Below are 15133 nucleotides of genomic sequence, written 5' to 3' on the forward strand. Positions count from 1 at the left end.
TAAAGGGCTGCTTTGATTTTATACTGGATCAGCATTATGTTTCCTGGCGGAATGTACCCAGGAGATGGCAGTGTCTCATCTGCCATTCCACTGGCTCATAGCATGCGCAAGCTGTAGAGCTGACCATGTTACTGTATCTTATTGCTCAAATCATCCAAAAGCTGATACAGCTTACTTCTTTGAAGCTTGCAATAATGAAGCTGGAGTTGTTTTTCCTAATTTTATACTAATTTGGCTCTTGTGATGTGAGACTACAAAATATTTGAATTGACAGCATTACCGCAAATATTTTCATCTGCAATGCACTGCTATCAAAGGAGTTGCTGTGCTCCAGCAAAAATACTTCCAATTCGAAGTTTTGTCTTCAAATCTGTTACTTGTTTCCTGGCATGGGAAGGTTTCTTTAGTTCAGTTTTCTCAAGCATAAAATTAAGGGTGGGGTTAATGGTTATAGTCCCACCTTTCAGAACCCTTGGGTGGGAAGGAAAACTGTTTGCCAAGCTCCTTATGCCAAATTTTGATCTTTGGGCTGAAAACTAGAAATGGTAAAAAATAATTAAGTAATTCTACTTTTATAAGTCTTTTAAACTAAATTATTCTTTTATCAAGTACCTATCTACTTTTATTTCTAAATTTCCTATAGAAAAATTACACTGTGCAATGGAAAGAAATTTTATTTTTTCATGCAGTCGATACTTTTGTGTGAAATTTATGCTCTAGGGCTGAGGGACCTTCAAACTTCCCAAGAAATATGAAGGCTCTGAGAGTGATAAAGCAGCTCAAGTGGCAGAACCTCCATGCCTCCAAGCACAACTCACAGCTTCTGCTCAGGAAAGATTTAAGAAATAAATAATGAAGGATATAGACTTCATGAGGCATCCATTGGACAAAAACTGACTCATCTTCATTTCAGTGGGAGCCAATGCTCATGAAAAAGCAAAAGAAGTCTCTCTTAGGCATTGCCTAGGGGACAAGAGGCTATGCAGATAATTCTGTCTCCAGTTTATTTCCCAATAGTGAGGGCAGTACTATTGATTCACTGATTCTGTGGTCACATCTGAAACTCACAATAATGTATTTTAGTGCTGAGCTAATTGCATCATGGGATATACAAGAATGTCTCTTTTTCTGACATCTTCTACCCCAAACACACATACTCCCAATATTCAATTTTAATTTGGAGCCAATACACACAATTGGGGACTGATTGTCTGATGCCATCTTCCCTCCAACCAAGGTGAACAGGCCTAGCTTTTTTATGTTTTATGTCAAAATAGGTTTCCAAGGACCAAACCTGGTATCTTAACTTTCAAAGGAAAGAGCTAAAAAGTTACATTTGTGGACCACCATTAGGAATTGAAACATCACATGAATTTTGTGATACAACAGAAGGAACCACACTCTGGACAGGAACCTGGGAAAATCACCAACATTTTTGATTTATAAGAATCTTGGGAAAAATTTCTTTTAACTTGCAGTATGCAATTTGGGAAAGAGCACAAACAAAAAACTCCATTCTTGTCTATCAACCAGCAGACTACTGATATTTTGACTACCAATGAACAACAAAAAAAAAGATACAGCCTGTGAACAGCATGTCAACTAAGGACAGAGTTCTCTGTGTGACTTGCTACGAAGATATAAATTATCTACTGAATCCTAATCTTTCTCTTTTGAAGCTGACATCAGTGTTCTTGTATAAACAAAAAGAGGCAGTCTCTATCTGCAGTAGTCTATAGCTTCAGAAAGAAAGATCTGTACACATGAGTCTCAGCCACCACAAACCTCTGAAACTCTAAATGAAAAACATCTATCCTCTAACTAACCTAGTACTCAGCACATAAATACCATTAACTGTTCCTGCAGAAGAGCAATTTTATCACAAATATCCTTTCTTAAAGGGCAATCTGAAATAGTACTCTTTGAAAGTAAATAAATACAAGGTTAAATTTTCAAGGCTTTCTGACACTCATTTATTTTAAATACTGTCAGTTGCCAAACTTTGCAGCTGCCACAATATTTACTAACAAGTTTTCCACATCATCTACCAAAATTCCATCTGTTGCTTTTAAAGTAGTTGTTGTGAAGCAATCTAAATTCTGCTTGTTCCTGATTAATCTCAGTAAATATGAGGATACAGCCTGTAAAGGTAAAATACCCCACTTGCAAGATTTCCTGGCATTTTCTTTAATCTGGAAGATAACTGAGTCAAGTCTTGTTATGGAGATTATAGAAATAATGTGTTTTAGTCACAAACAGTAAGTCTGCAATAGCTTCTTTTGTGATTACACAGAGGAATGACAGTGGCTTAAGTAAAGTTGCATTTGGTCATCCTCATATATCTAAATGAAGAGGAAACAAAGCTTTCTTCCACATACAAAATTTTTGTTTTGAAAATTATCAAGCACAATGAGGGAAGAGCCCTTGGGAATGTTGAACTGAAGGATCCATCAACATTCATGATCTTTGCAAGAAACTGGTTCTTATGAGAAATGAGGCAAATAGTTTTTTAGACACCTATGGGAAGCCTTCCACCAGACTTGGTATCTTCTCTTTACATTTGTTAAACATTCCCTGAGAAATGCCAGGAACTGCTTCCACTGACATCTATCCATTGTTATATGCTCTACACTTATAAATGTATTATCAGGTGCAAAATTGTAACAAATTTGGCATCTGGGATCACAGGAGCTTTGTAGATCTGACCATTTTTGCTGCACAGAGAGAAGTAGGAATCTGGTGTACAAATTACATCAAAACCTTTTATCACAAAACAGTTAAGTGAAAACAGTCTTCATTTCCTGACTGGCTCCTGAAGAAGCCAGCCTTGCTGGAAATATGCTGGCAATCATTGTTGAATGAGCCTAATTCAGTCTCTCCGCACCCTCCACGAAGTATGGGCTTTTTTCACTACACACAGAAGTCTCAAAGTAATTTGCCAGAAAAAAATTAAAGGATTGCTCCTTTCTGTTATTATCTAGTAAACATTATTAATAGCCAGGTCAGTAAGTCATTAGCAATAAATCCTATTTAAGGCAGTCAAAGACTGCCTTAAATGGGGAAGAGTACTAATACCATCAGACAGAAAACAAGCTGTAACTATTACTACACATAAAATCTGTAAACAAGCTTTATTTAGGCAGCTAGATCTGTACTTCATCTCTAATGCCCTTATGAACACAATGGTACCAATCCTTTCCTAGTGCTCATCACAATTCACTTGCTTCAGGACCACAAGTAAGCTAGTAGCATCCTCATCTTCCCAAAAAAAAAGGGGAACTGAAGGTCAAAGTAGTTATCAGATTACACAGCCCTTGGTATGACTTGGGTCATTGAGACTTGCCAAGGCCTTCATTTTCTGGCTACGGCCTCCCATTAGAGCTGTGAGCACCCACAGCACCTTCCCACCAATGTTCATGCCTTCAGTCATCAGCCATGCAGGTTCCCCGTATCTGCTCCAGCTCTGCCGTTTGCCCTGCCTCACTCCATTTCTCATGTTTCTCAGTTTCACCCACCTTGCTCTTTCAGACCCTGTCTTCTGATCTCTGGATAATGAAACAGATTCCTTGTTCCTTTCCCTCAAACATTTATTCTCATTTTTCCTTTTCCCATGCTATAGCTAATCCTGTACCTACAGGGGATTTTGTGGAGATTTGCCTCTTTAGTTTCTTTTCTTCAGAGGCTTTGATAACTTCAAGAGGAAAATTGCTGATGGTATAAGAAAGAACATATCCCTACTCTCACCTGCAGACACTGTAGTCTATTCTAGTCTTTATCATCTTGAGCTGTTTCCTTGCATGAAAATTTGGACACAATGTTTTTTTTAACTTCCAACCTTTTCTAGGTCATTATTGAGTTTCTATATTTCTCCACAGCATATTTTTTTCGAAAGCTTTTATCTTGGCCAGAGGTTTTTAATCAGTTATAGATATGGCATCTGATGTCACTATTTATCATATTTCAGATTGTCTCTTAAAATCACCAAAGATATTCTGCTACTGGAGATATTTAAAGGTCTCATCCATTTCTGTGATCTCAGTAACTTGTCTTTCCTTAGCCTTGTGCGGAGGTCATTGGAATTTTCTCACTTCCAGGAGAAATCATGCATGGGAAATTACAGTATAAGCAGACAGAGGTTTGCAACATTACAAACATTACAAAAAATAAGTCTTATAATGGGAATTATTTTTTGCCAGTCTCATCAGAAATACACTTACATGATAGCTCCTTTATGTGTGTAAACAGTTACAATTACACATTATTTACTTTTCTGTATCTTGACATTTTGCTAAGAACAAGAAAAGGGAAAGGTTCAGTGTAAAGGAGAGAATTCTCTCAAAGATAATAATGTGGTCAAGGTTCCTAGTTAAGATTCCCCTGATAAATCCTCATGTACCTGTGGAGTTACATAGGTGCAGCTAGGATCAGAAGCGACTTGATCCGTCACTTAGGTTGTGTATCTTCCATAATGCATTCAACCCAGACTCAGTCTTGCTATATGTAAGAAATTTAATGTACTTACTTTGGGCCGAGTGTCAACAACATATATGAAATCACTTCCTGGATTGGCTTTTCTAATGGCCTGGAGCATCTGTTCATCCTCAAGGCATCGAGCACTAAAGCCAGATAAAGGCTGGCTGCTTCTACATATGGAGGCCTGCAGAAAAGCAGACAAACAAAAACACCTAACATAATTATAAAGTAGAAATTATTTAGCATCCAGGAGCATTTACAAAACCAGATCATTAGATGTTTACATAGATGTTACACGAGAAATTATACAATTACATGAGAAAGGCAGAATGGTAAAACTAATGACATATTAATAAATGCATTATTTTTAATTATATGTTAATAAATGCATTATTTTTAAAAAGGCAAGGAAGCATTAAAGCAATACAACCCTATTGGCCCAAGTCTAGTCTTGAATCCAAATTTTAGAGCTATTTTAAGTATTGTATCTCCCTAATGTGGAATAACTGCTGAAAGGTGGAATCCTGAGGATGAGTACAGCCTTGAAATCGTGAGAACATTGATATAACATAAAGAATAGATTCTTTGCATTCACACTTACCAGGTACAAGACTAATTACACCCAACCTACACCAGTGCCTGCTTTACTAAACAGCCTGACAGCATGAGTCCAGGAAACAAAAATGTATAACATGCAACCAGATCACCAATGAGTGTGTACTTTTAGCACTGCTGTTGGAAAAAGACGTCACTGTGTAAGAAGTGGGTCAGACTCCTGCAGCACTTGTATTAAACAGGATTACTGAAGCAGGCAAGAGAGTTTCTCCACAGCCCCATCAAGATCACCTTCTTTCCAGATGAAACCAGGAAAGAAGAAACAAAATGTGAGATGGGTGGACAGGGAGATTTTTATTTTTGCTAGGCAGACAGCTACATTTTTAGAAAGCAAGGGGATCATATATGAACCTTCTAAGCACTGAGAACAAGCATGAAGAAAATCTGCCTGCTGAAGGTCATAACTTGTGCAGACTGACCTACAGATTATTTATTACTGTGAGAAAGGACATGATTTCTTCAGTTACATCTTTGAACTATCAGTAGTTAGTAAAGTAGAGGTCTTTAAGAGAGAAACCCAGAATTGTGTGAGACCCTGTTCATACTTCATTAATGGTTTTCCAAACAGGTTCTTGTTAATTAGTTTAGTCTTCTGAACAGTACATATTCCAGTGATTTATTACATGCTATTGCATAAGCTGAACAGATAATTCCAGACTTTGATCTTATCACATTCGCACAGACTGTATAAGACATGGAGGTGTCACATCACCACTGAATTTGTCAGGACAAAGGAGCAATGTGAAAGTTCTGTCTATGAAAGACTGAATGAGTGGTACATGCCTCCTCCACATGCAGCAGGCTCTTCCCAAACTGCTGTTAAATCTTACCCCTTTACTCTATTTACTGGCAACTCATGGCAACCCCCAAACTCACAAGGAGTTATTTCCTCCAACACTGCTTTTCCTAGCTCTTTAAACTATAAAGGATCCAGGAGTAAACACAGTATTTCAGATCCTGGTATTTTTTACGTTAACCTGAACTTCAACCACAGCAGGGAAAACATTCAGGCTGAAACATGAAACTCATCCAACTGAATTACTATATATTGTAACCTACCTGACCCTGAGACCTTTTCTTTCACTGAGATTTGGAAATGTCCAAGTGTTTTGAATCCTAGGTATTTATATTTGGACATAGTTGATAATGCAAAGTGAATAACTCTGAAAAATATGACCCTAACAAAATGTATAAAATAATATGTAATTTATGCAGAGATTGTGTTTACTATTTAAATCTTCCTATTCTCCACTTTCTTGTAAAATTCATAGATCTTTATGGGAGCAATGCTTTAATGAAATGCAGGGTAAAGAAGTAAAAATAATGTCTCATTCCTTTCTTCTGAAGCTTAAATCTATGATAAGGGCTGCTGAAAAGGCAAGATTTACATGGAAATTGTAGCTTATGATTCGTGCTTGTGACATTCTGCAGAAACATGTCTCATCCTGCGTGTCAAACACCACAGATTCCTTGTAACCCTAGAGCAGCTCTGTCTCTTGGAAGGTCCTGACCATCCCCAGTGCTATGGAAAACCTCTCATTGCCACTCTAGACTGAAGCAGGAGTCACACAGATCCTTTGAGAGTACAAAGGGGACACCATTCTCCTAACTGGTAATGACAGCTAAGCTAAGCCAGTCCCTAAGGGGCTGGCATACTAATGTAAAAGCACACAGTTTGGGTGGTCCTTCAGTCCAAGGGTCTCCTTGCTCACCTCAGCTGCCAGAAACAGAAATGCAAATAGGTACAAGGTTTTTTTCCAAATGGCTACAGACAAGGGGAGCAGTTCCTTGCTCAGTCAGCCCTGAGAATGTTTGCTATGGAGAGGGGAAGGTGGAACTCCTCACTCTTGCAGACAAGGAGAGTCTCTTCAGCAAAACCACATCTCAGCCAAAATTTAGTAGATAAGATATCCATCCTTTCTGTGTCTCTTCACAGATCTTCTCCTGAAAAGCTCCTGATTCTCTAAATGATGCAAGTATAGCTTTTCACCTCCTCAACTTGTTCTCAAGCTACCAGATCCAAAGTTGCTCTGTTCTCCTCCCAGTCAGCTACTAAGCTGCCTGCTACTGGCCTTCACTCTACCACCTGCATCTCAGGGCCTCTTGCACTACTCCACTTCCTTGTGATACAAAGATCATGTATTTTTTGTGTTAGCTGGATGATGAAACTGGGTTTAAATGTCTGCATTAAATATCTATTAATGTACTAACCACATGCCAATGGTAATATTTTATTTAAAATTAAATAAACACTGATTTTGTCTTGCAAAACCTTACTAGAAGAATTGTGATACTCGGGCCAAAATAAGCAAACACTTTGAGTTTACAGATTCACACTTACATTGTTATCCTTGCAGTAGTAGGAAAGAGCTGGGAAACGCCTTCGGCTGCGAAATTTAGAACTGCCCACTATGATGTGTGCAGTTGCAGACTTTGGTACATAGACCTCTGTAGGATAGGAGTCACAGACCTGTGAAAGGAAACTCTGTTTGTTTGGTCTACAAAGTACAAGTAGCATTAGAAATTTCCACAGCAAAAGCAAAATACCAAGGAACTTAAACTTCAGGGAATAGTCTGTTATTATTGCATACATATCACTGGCATTGCTCAAAACAGTATTTTGAAGCTGGAAAGTATTAATCCTAACTTACAGATGGCAAAACTTAAACAAAAGGGTTGAAGGTCTGTATTTCCAAGTGTTAATTCATGTCTTGTTGAGAACAGACAGATTTAACATACATTCATCCCAGACAAGATTTATCATTACATATAGCAAGGTTGTATTTACAATTGCAGTATCCTCTGCAGCAGAATTTGGGACTAAGGATGGGAGTGGGTGAAGCTCTCAGACATTCATGGGAGGGGACAATAATGGGAAGGGTCATACAGCCAAATTCTTCAGAAAATTTGATAATAAAAAAAAAAGGACAAAAGCAGGGACATGGAGACAAGAAATTAAGCTACTTGAAATGAAATTACCAAAAGGCAAGCAGCCCTGACAATGCCTACCACTTCTGAGAGGAACCCAATGGGCATGCAAAAAAAAGCCCCAAATTCCCTCTGAAGACAAGTGAGACTAGAGATGGAATCCTGTTTTAATCCCCTTTCCTGATATTGTCTATAGCATTCTGACTGGGGTCAAAAGGATATTCAGTATTTCCCTTCGACTTTCTGAGGTGACTAAAGCACTAAGGATGCCTAAGAAGAAATTATTTTCTGAGTCAAGAGATAAATAATGAAGGAGAAAGGAAAGGAAGGGCTTGTTGTTACAGTTGCTGTTGTGGTAAATTGGATTTTATTCATGATGACATTTTTCCTACACTTTATCTTAAAAGAGGTCAGACATTTTTTTTCCATTTTAACACATTTTTTCACTTTAATAAAAAGAAAACAAACCCTGACAGCACATTCAGTCTTCTCTGAGAATGTCACAGTCCCTCCTTAACGCGGGTATGTTCCAGCAACAGAGTGTCTGGACAAACTTTCTTCAAAAATGTCTTGGTTATTATTTCTCACAATTAATTAATATTCTGAAGTCTTTAATAGTACAAAGCCAAATGAGGTAGGACAGCAGGGAGCTAGGAAGATATATGACCTATAAAATGACTGTGAAAAACACTGACAGTCAATCACAGATGCCTCAAAATGAGTGTGGGAACAGACAGTGAGGAAAAATTATTGCCAAGCTCACTATCTGGAGCACTTATTTTTCTTAAAATGACTACATAGTAATTTTACGTAGCCCTACATATCAGGGAAATTCTTATTCACACCCATAACCTTAGGCATGACTTAAACTTCTTTCCAGGCAGCTGAACTCTAACATTTAAAACACAGTGGACTTATTTTCTGCTCTTCATTTCCACATCTGTTAAACAAAGACATATCCTTTCTCTCACTTTCTGTCTGCCATTTTATGTGAAATAGTAGAGGAACTGCTGGTGCTCCTCACCCAGGCTGCTGATTTATTGTACACACAGCCCCTGTAACAGAAAAATCACAGCAACTCACTCCATAGTCTCTGTTTACATCACTAATCTGCCAATAGCTGTTTGGAACACCCATCCGATTGTATTCTTCATTGAGGTCCACAAGCTTCCAGCCTTGTTCTCGTTCTTCTTTATCTAATTTTGGATTGAAGGAGAAGCAATAAAGCTCTTCATATTTCACTGGGAAAAAATAAGCAAAGAAACAGAAAGAGTAAATGACTTTCGATTTCTCATCCTGAAGGCACACTTCAAAGCCAGAACTTGGCATTGACCTTGATGCAGCTTCCTTTCAAGGAATACACTTTGCTTCACAAAAGCACATATCCTGGTTTATATCTACTGTCAGGAAAACTTTCAAAGTACATGCTGTTTTGTTATTTGTATATGTTGCCATGTGTGTGCCTTTATAGAAGTGCTACTTAAAATACACTGTTCTGCTAGTCTTCAGTAGATTTGTAAAAACCTTCCCAGCACAGAGAAAATGTCAGCAATAGGCTTTCATCCAAAGAAAGTTATAGTCAGTGCCAGAGTAAGCACTTGTTCTTCAAAAGAATTTGCTATCTAGAGGTAGTTTAGAATTCCCTTTTTTAATGTAACATCTATCCTGTGGCAAAGAAAAAAGATATGAACAATGGACTATGCAGCACATTCTTCCAAAACTTAAAAAAACTCAGTAGACTTTGTCCCTAATTAGGAAGGTTTCCAATAGATCCAATGAAATCATAGTTTTGTGGACTGTAAAATCCTGTCCTTGAATTATTAGCAAATGCATTTGAGGTACGCATGATGTAATAGCATAAAATAACCATGTGTTAATTAATCATTTTATCATTAAGTTGTTTAAGTAGCTATGCCACCTGTCCCCCTCAACCATGTACTGTATATCAAAGTTTGGTGGTATTGGAGCTTTTAACTTATTTTAGGAATATATCTGCATTTAATGAGTGTCTTATTCCTGGTGCCCAGTGGCAACCAGACACCACTGCCATTGAATCCCAGCTATTACCAACATGAGTAACCATCCAGCATACAACTTGAAATTAATGTTCTCGTTGATACCTTAGATATTACTATGTCACAAGGGTATATTTCATTCTGTTGCTCCAAGTTCCTTAAAGCTTTCCAATCAACAGATCTTAAACTTTAGAACTGAAGTAAATCACAAGCTGAGTCCTCTCTGAGTTCATAGTTCTTCACTGATATACTTGCTCTACAATCAGTAAATTTAAATACTACACTGCTTTTCTGATAACAGAACCTTACCACTGCTGTGTTCTGCACTGAACAGAAATTACAGCTATAAAAATAATAAATACATCTCCCCAATAATAATAATAAGGCTCCCATCTTTTTCTATAGGAATCTTTACTTTTATTTTGATTAAGTCCTCTAAAGGTCTAATGTAAGTTAAGTTTTGCCTTCTTAAATGTCATTAAATTGAATTGATTGTATACGTACACACACAAAAGTATGAAGAGAAAGAAAAAAACTTCATGTTAACTCTGTCAGGAACACACTGAAAATCAATGAAGTCTTGAGTAGGGAGGAAAAAAAAAAGAGAACAATTTTCACATTTTCCAGCAGTTTAAACTCCTTCTGTATAGTCTATTTTCAAACTTCTGGCATGGCACAAATTAGTAACACAGTCTGGTTTATTATCTGTTAACTTAAAGTTTTAGCACAATCCATAAATCCAAGCTGAGCCTTTGGTAGCAATTTGAGTTCCAGTTTTCACTGCTTGGTTGTCAGAAGCACATGAGTTTTCTTTCCAACGGTCCAGCTGTTCACAGGAACAAGGAAAGCCTTTAAAAATCTACTTATGTATCCAGGTTATTTATGACTGAATTCTGCTTCAACATTATAAGTATTATCACTTGATGGTATCTGTATGTAGTAAAAAAATATGTTCAAGTATTAGTGGTCAGTTGCTTAAAGGTCAGTTACCACATCTTTGCCGGTACTTAAAGGACCTTTCCCAATTTTTCAGTAATTTTGCCATAAACATCTGCAATCCTGCTATTAAACATGTAATATCTTATGGTCAGCTTGTTTTACAAAATGGCTTAATTAAGCAGAAAGGCCAAATTCAGCTGACAGATTTACCTTATCAAAAGTAAAAATAAAATTAAGCATAACCTTCACCTTTAGTGTAACTAGGACGTCAGATAGCATAGAACGTGCTAAGCCAGTATACAACATGAGCTTCTCTCAGGAATGAATGAAAAGAAGAGGCAGAGAATGGAAAGTAGAGCCTGAATAGGTCAAATGATCTGCTCATGAAGTAAAGCATACCTTCTAATGCTGAGTAACCATATTACCTAAAGAAAGTAAATCTTCGTGCCCCGACAAAATGACACAGAAGAGCATTGTCAGGTACAAATGACTCAGCTAGGTACAAATGACTCAGCTTGAGTCAGAGCCTTCTAATTTTGAGTAGGTAGGCAAGATTTTATCCTGTCTCAAATCACGATCCGATAGTTTGCTGGAGAAGGAAAACTACTGTGCAGCTAAACTATGCAAAGAGCTAATTCTACAGTGCTGTTACTGCATCTTCTTTACTCAGACCATCTTGTCCACTGCAGTCAGTCACTAAACTTGTATTCAGGGTCCTCAGCTACTCTTCCTTTCCTCATTCTGGTGCATAGCAGCACACATACATCCTCCTACCTCCAAGGAAAAGGATTACAGAATCACATGCCTTCCAGCATATATGTACTTGCAGCTGAGGTACATGGAATGAATCCAGATTTTCATCTGCAGAACCACTGATTGAATATTTCTAATCCTTTTAGATTTCTCTGATTACTTTCATCCTGCATCAGCTACTTACCAAGTTACTTCTGCTAATTATATAGTATTACTGCTCCCACTAGTACTTTACAAAGTTTTGTAGCTGTGCTGGTGGACTGTGAAATTTTTTCCCCTCTACACAGTAGATAAAATTGATACTCTTCTGACAAGAAAAATAAAATTAAAGCCAGTTGTCAGCTTTGTAAAGACTATAATCGACAATTTCTTTGAATACTGTTAAAATAATAATAAAAAAAAGTTGGTGTTATATTTCTAAAGTCATAGTTTAAAATAAACAGTCCAGAAGCTTTGTCAGTTGGGTCTTAGAAGAGCACAATGAGGAGCTATGATGTAGGCAATCAAACGTTGGGCTTTGGCACAACATTTCGTTTTTCATTGAAAAGGGGAAAGGTTTCAAAAGGATCTTGAACTGAATTCAGAAGCATGGAGGGCATATTCAATAAGATAATAGATAATAATAGGTCAAAACACAGGCAGCCCAGTGAAATAAAACAACTACTTGCTGCATAACCTTTCACTGATTTAAAGGAATTTCTGCATAGCACAAAAAGTCAAAATGGAAATCTTGACAGGACCACTAAATATATTGTAAACTTTTTGTTACAACAGGGACATAAATGTTACCTGAATTTAGAATATTATCCTAAATTTACATTTACACAAGTCATCCAGAAAATTAATTGCACATAAAATAGCTTTATAATATATTTTATGGTTGATGATGCCCTAGAGTATTAGTAAATGGAAGTTCATGTCATACTTTATGAAGTGAACTGCTTGTTATAATGAGCTTTCTTCACTGCTCCACAAATGATTATATCAATATTTCTCTCCTAACACATCTCCACTGAACCTTTATTTCTTAACCTGCAAAGGACAAAGATGCACAGATACATTTCTTCCATTAAATTCTCTCTCTTCAGGATGAAGATTGATTTTTGCACTGTTTTCTGCCCATACCTGGTCGAGCCAGACGTATCAGAGATATGTAAACGTCATGGCAGTCTCGTTCCTGAGGGATCACCAGCTGGATGACCTGGAAGTTCTTGCAGCGGATCAGTAATGGGCATCCAGTGGCAGTTGTGGCTTGCTTCTCAATAGAGGAAATTTGACTGTGGAGAACCTGAGGGGAATTGAAAAGAGTTTTGTTAGTCAAATCTTTAAGAAGAAAAGTAATTATTTATGATGTGCCATGGCAGGCACAGTAGCTTCCACTACTCTTTCAGAAAACCCTCACACTCCTCCTCCTGTAGTTTGGTTCCTATCTTCCAGCTTCAGGTTCAAGCAGCTTGATACATCACCTGCAGACAAAGAGGAATTTCTGGAGTGTTTCAGCTGCCCAAATATTAGCCTGCTCATGTTATCCAAAGCTTGTTGTTTGCTTTATTGTAAGCTAGTGGCTGTCAAAGCTCTTTTCATCTATTGGCACAGTGAAAAGATGAACCAGCACCAGTTACATAAGGCTAAAATATTGTGCCTCCTCATGGGTAGAATGGTAATGCTGATATAGTTTTAAATACTGCATCAAATCAGATGAAATATTACAATAAAAAATCTGGTAAGGAATAGTGGGATCAAAGGAAGATGGAGTTAATGCAAAAATGGACAAGGGGCGCATAATTAAGCTACATAAAAGATTTTCAAATGTATGACACTGGGCAAGAGCTGTACACGTGTGCTGTTTTGGCTGGGATAGAGTTAATTTCCTTCACAGTGGCTGACATGGGGCTATGTTTTGGATTTGCACTGAAGACGGGGTTGATAATATAGAGATGGCGCTGTTATTGCTCACACAGAGCCAAGGCCTGCTGCAGTGCTGGCAAGAAAACAGAGTGCATGGGGGGCTGCAAGGAGACACAGCCAGGACAGGTGACCCCAGCTGACCAAAGAGATATTCCAGACCATATGGCATCATGATCAGTATGTAAAGTGGAAGGAAGCAGGAAGCAGAGCACATTTGGAATGATGACATCCACCTTTCCAAGTCACTGTTACTGTGATGGGGCCCTGCTCCCCTGGAGATGGCTGAACACCTGCATGCCCATGGGAAGCAGAGAATTCATTCCTTGTGTTGCTTTGCCTGTGTGTGTGCCTTTTGCTTTCCCTATTAAACTGTCTTTATCTTAGCCAATGAGTTTTGTACCTTTTACCCTTTAGCTTCTCTCCCTGATTCTGCTGGTTGGGGGAGTGAGCGAGTGGCTGCATGGGGCCTGGCCAATGGCTGGGGTTAAACCACAAAGAAATGCAATGTATGCTGTCAATCAATCAAAACAGTTAATTCAAAATACTTTATAAAAAATACTTTATAAAAAAAATAAAGCATTAAACCAACAAAAACACTGATTCAACGCTAGAAGTCACGGAGAAGGCCAAGAATTGACAGAGACAAGGAAGCAGTTCACATTCAAGGAATTTCTCTTTTTTTCTTCCTGGATGACAGGAGCAACAGTGCAGTTTACAGCAGCTGTTCCTCAGTCAATCACATCTGCTATTCATATAGTGAAGGCCCTTCTACTCCTCTTACTATACTGTAATATCTAGAATCCACTGAAAATTTTTGAAAATGGAACTTCACATGGCCTCATAAAAGCACCCATATGAACTAATTAGCTACTTTTAAAGTGATTTGGAAGTAATTTTCAAATTACCATCAGTAAAGTACTATGCACTTACAGCTAACTGAAATAGTAAAAATTCATACCCAGGTTTCTTTGCGAGTTTCAGAACCATTCTCCACAAATATGACATGGGTAGCTGTTAAATATAAGGTTCCCACCACGGCTCTTCTTGAAGATAAACGATCAAGTAACCTAACATTTTCCACCTATACAAAAAAGTGACAGAGGAAAAAGAAAAAGAAACAATTAGGCTATGACAGAAAGCTCAATAGTGAGAGATCAATGTTCACATTTTGTCTATTGTATCAAAGAAGTATAACCATATGAGAAAATGTCATCATATTATGTGATCTATTTCCAGATTTGCTTAATGTTCCTTTTTTCCCCTCTCTTGTGGTACCTCTGTATCCAAAAACCTGTTATTTAACACTTCTGAAGACAATTTCTCACTTGAGTTCTTCCCTGTGATCTCATCTTAGCAAGACCCTATGACAGGAAGGCAGGGCCTGTCCTTCAGCTAAACTCTAACTCCATTCAAGCAATTCCAGGTAAATTAAAATAGTAATAAGTAGGAGATAGTGGTGAAGTGTCTTTCTTCAATGGGTCTCATTCAGGCAAATTTTCTCC

General features: G+C 37.8%; 1 protein-coding gene across 4 annotated transcripts in view; it reads right to left on the minus strand.

Moving 5' to 3' along the window:
• The window catches only part of MTMR7 (myotubularin related protein 7), a 42040-nt gene that overhangs the window by 15871 nt on the left and 11036 nt on the right, over positions 1-15133 (minus strand). For all 4 annotated transcript variants that reach the window (XM_086888774.1, XM_023925146.2, XM_023925145.2 and 1 more), the window contains exons 2-6: positions 14590-14712; positions 12849-13011; positions 9100-9257; positions 7430-7558; positions 4523-4657 (exon numbers count right to left, since the gene is read on the minus strand). In XM_086888774.1, coding sequence (XP_086744900.1) covers positions 4523-4657; positions 7430-7558; positions 9100-9257; positions 12849-13011; positions 14590-14712 — 708 coding nt within the window. The remainder of the gene's footprint in view (positions 1-4522; positions 4658-7429; positions 7559-9099; positions 9258-12848; positions 13012-14589; positions 14713-15133) is intronic.

This window comes from Cyanistes caeruleus, chromosome 5 (genome assembly GCF_971803275.1).
Source record: "Cyanistes caeruleus chromosome 5, bCyaCae1.hap1.1, whole genome shotgun sequence".
In the NCBI taxonomy this organism is placed as follows: Eukaryota; Metazoa; Chordata; class Aves; order Passeriformes; family Paridae; genus Cyanistes; species Cyanistes caeruleus.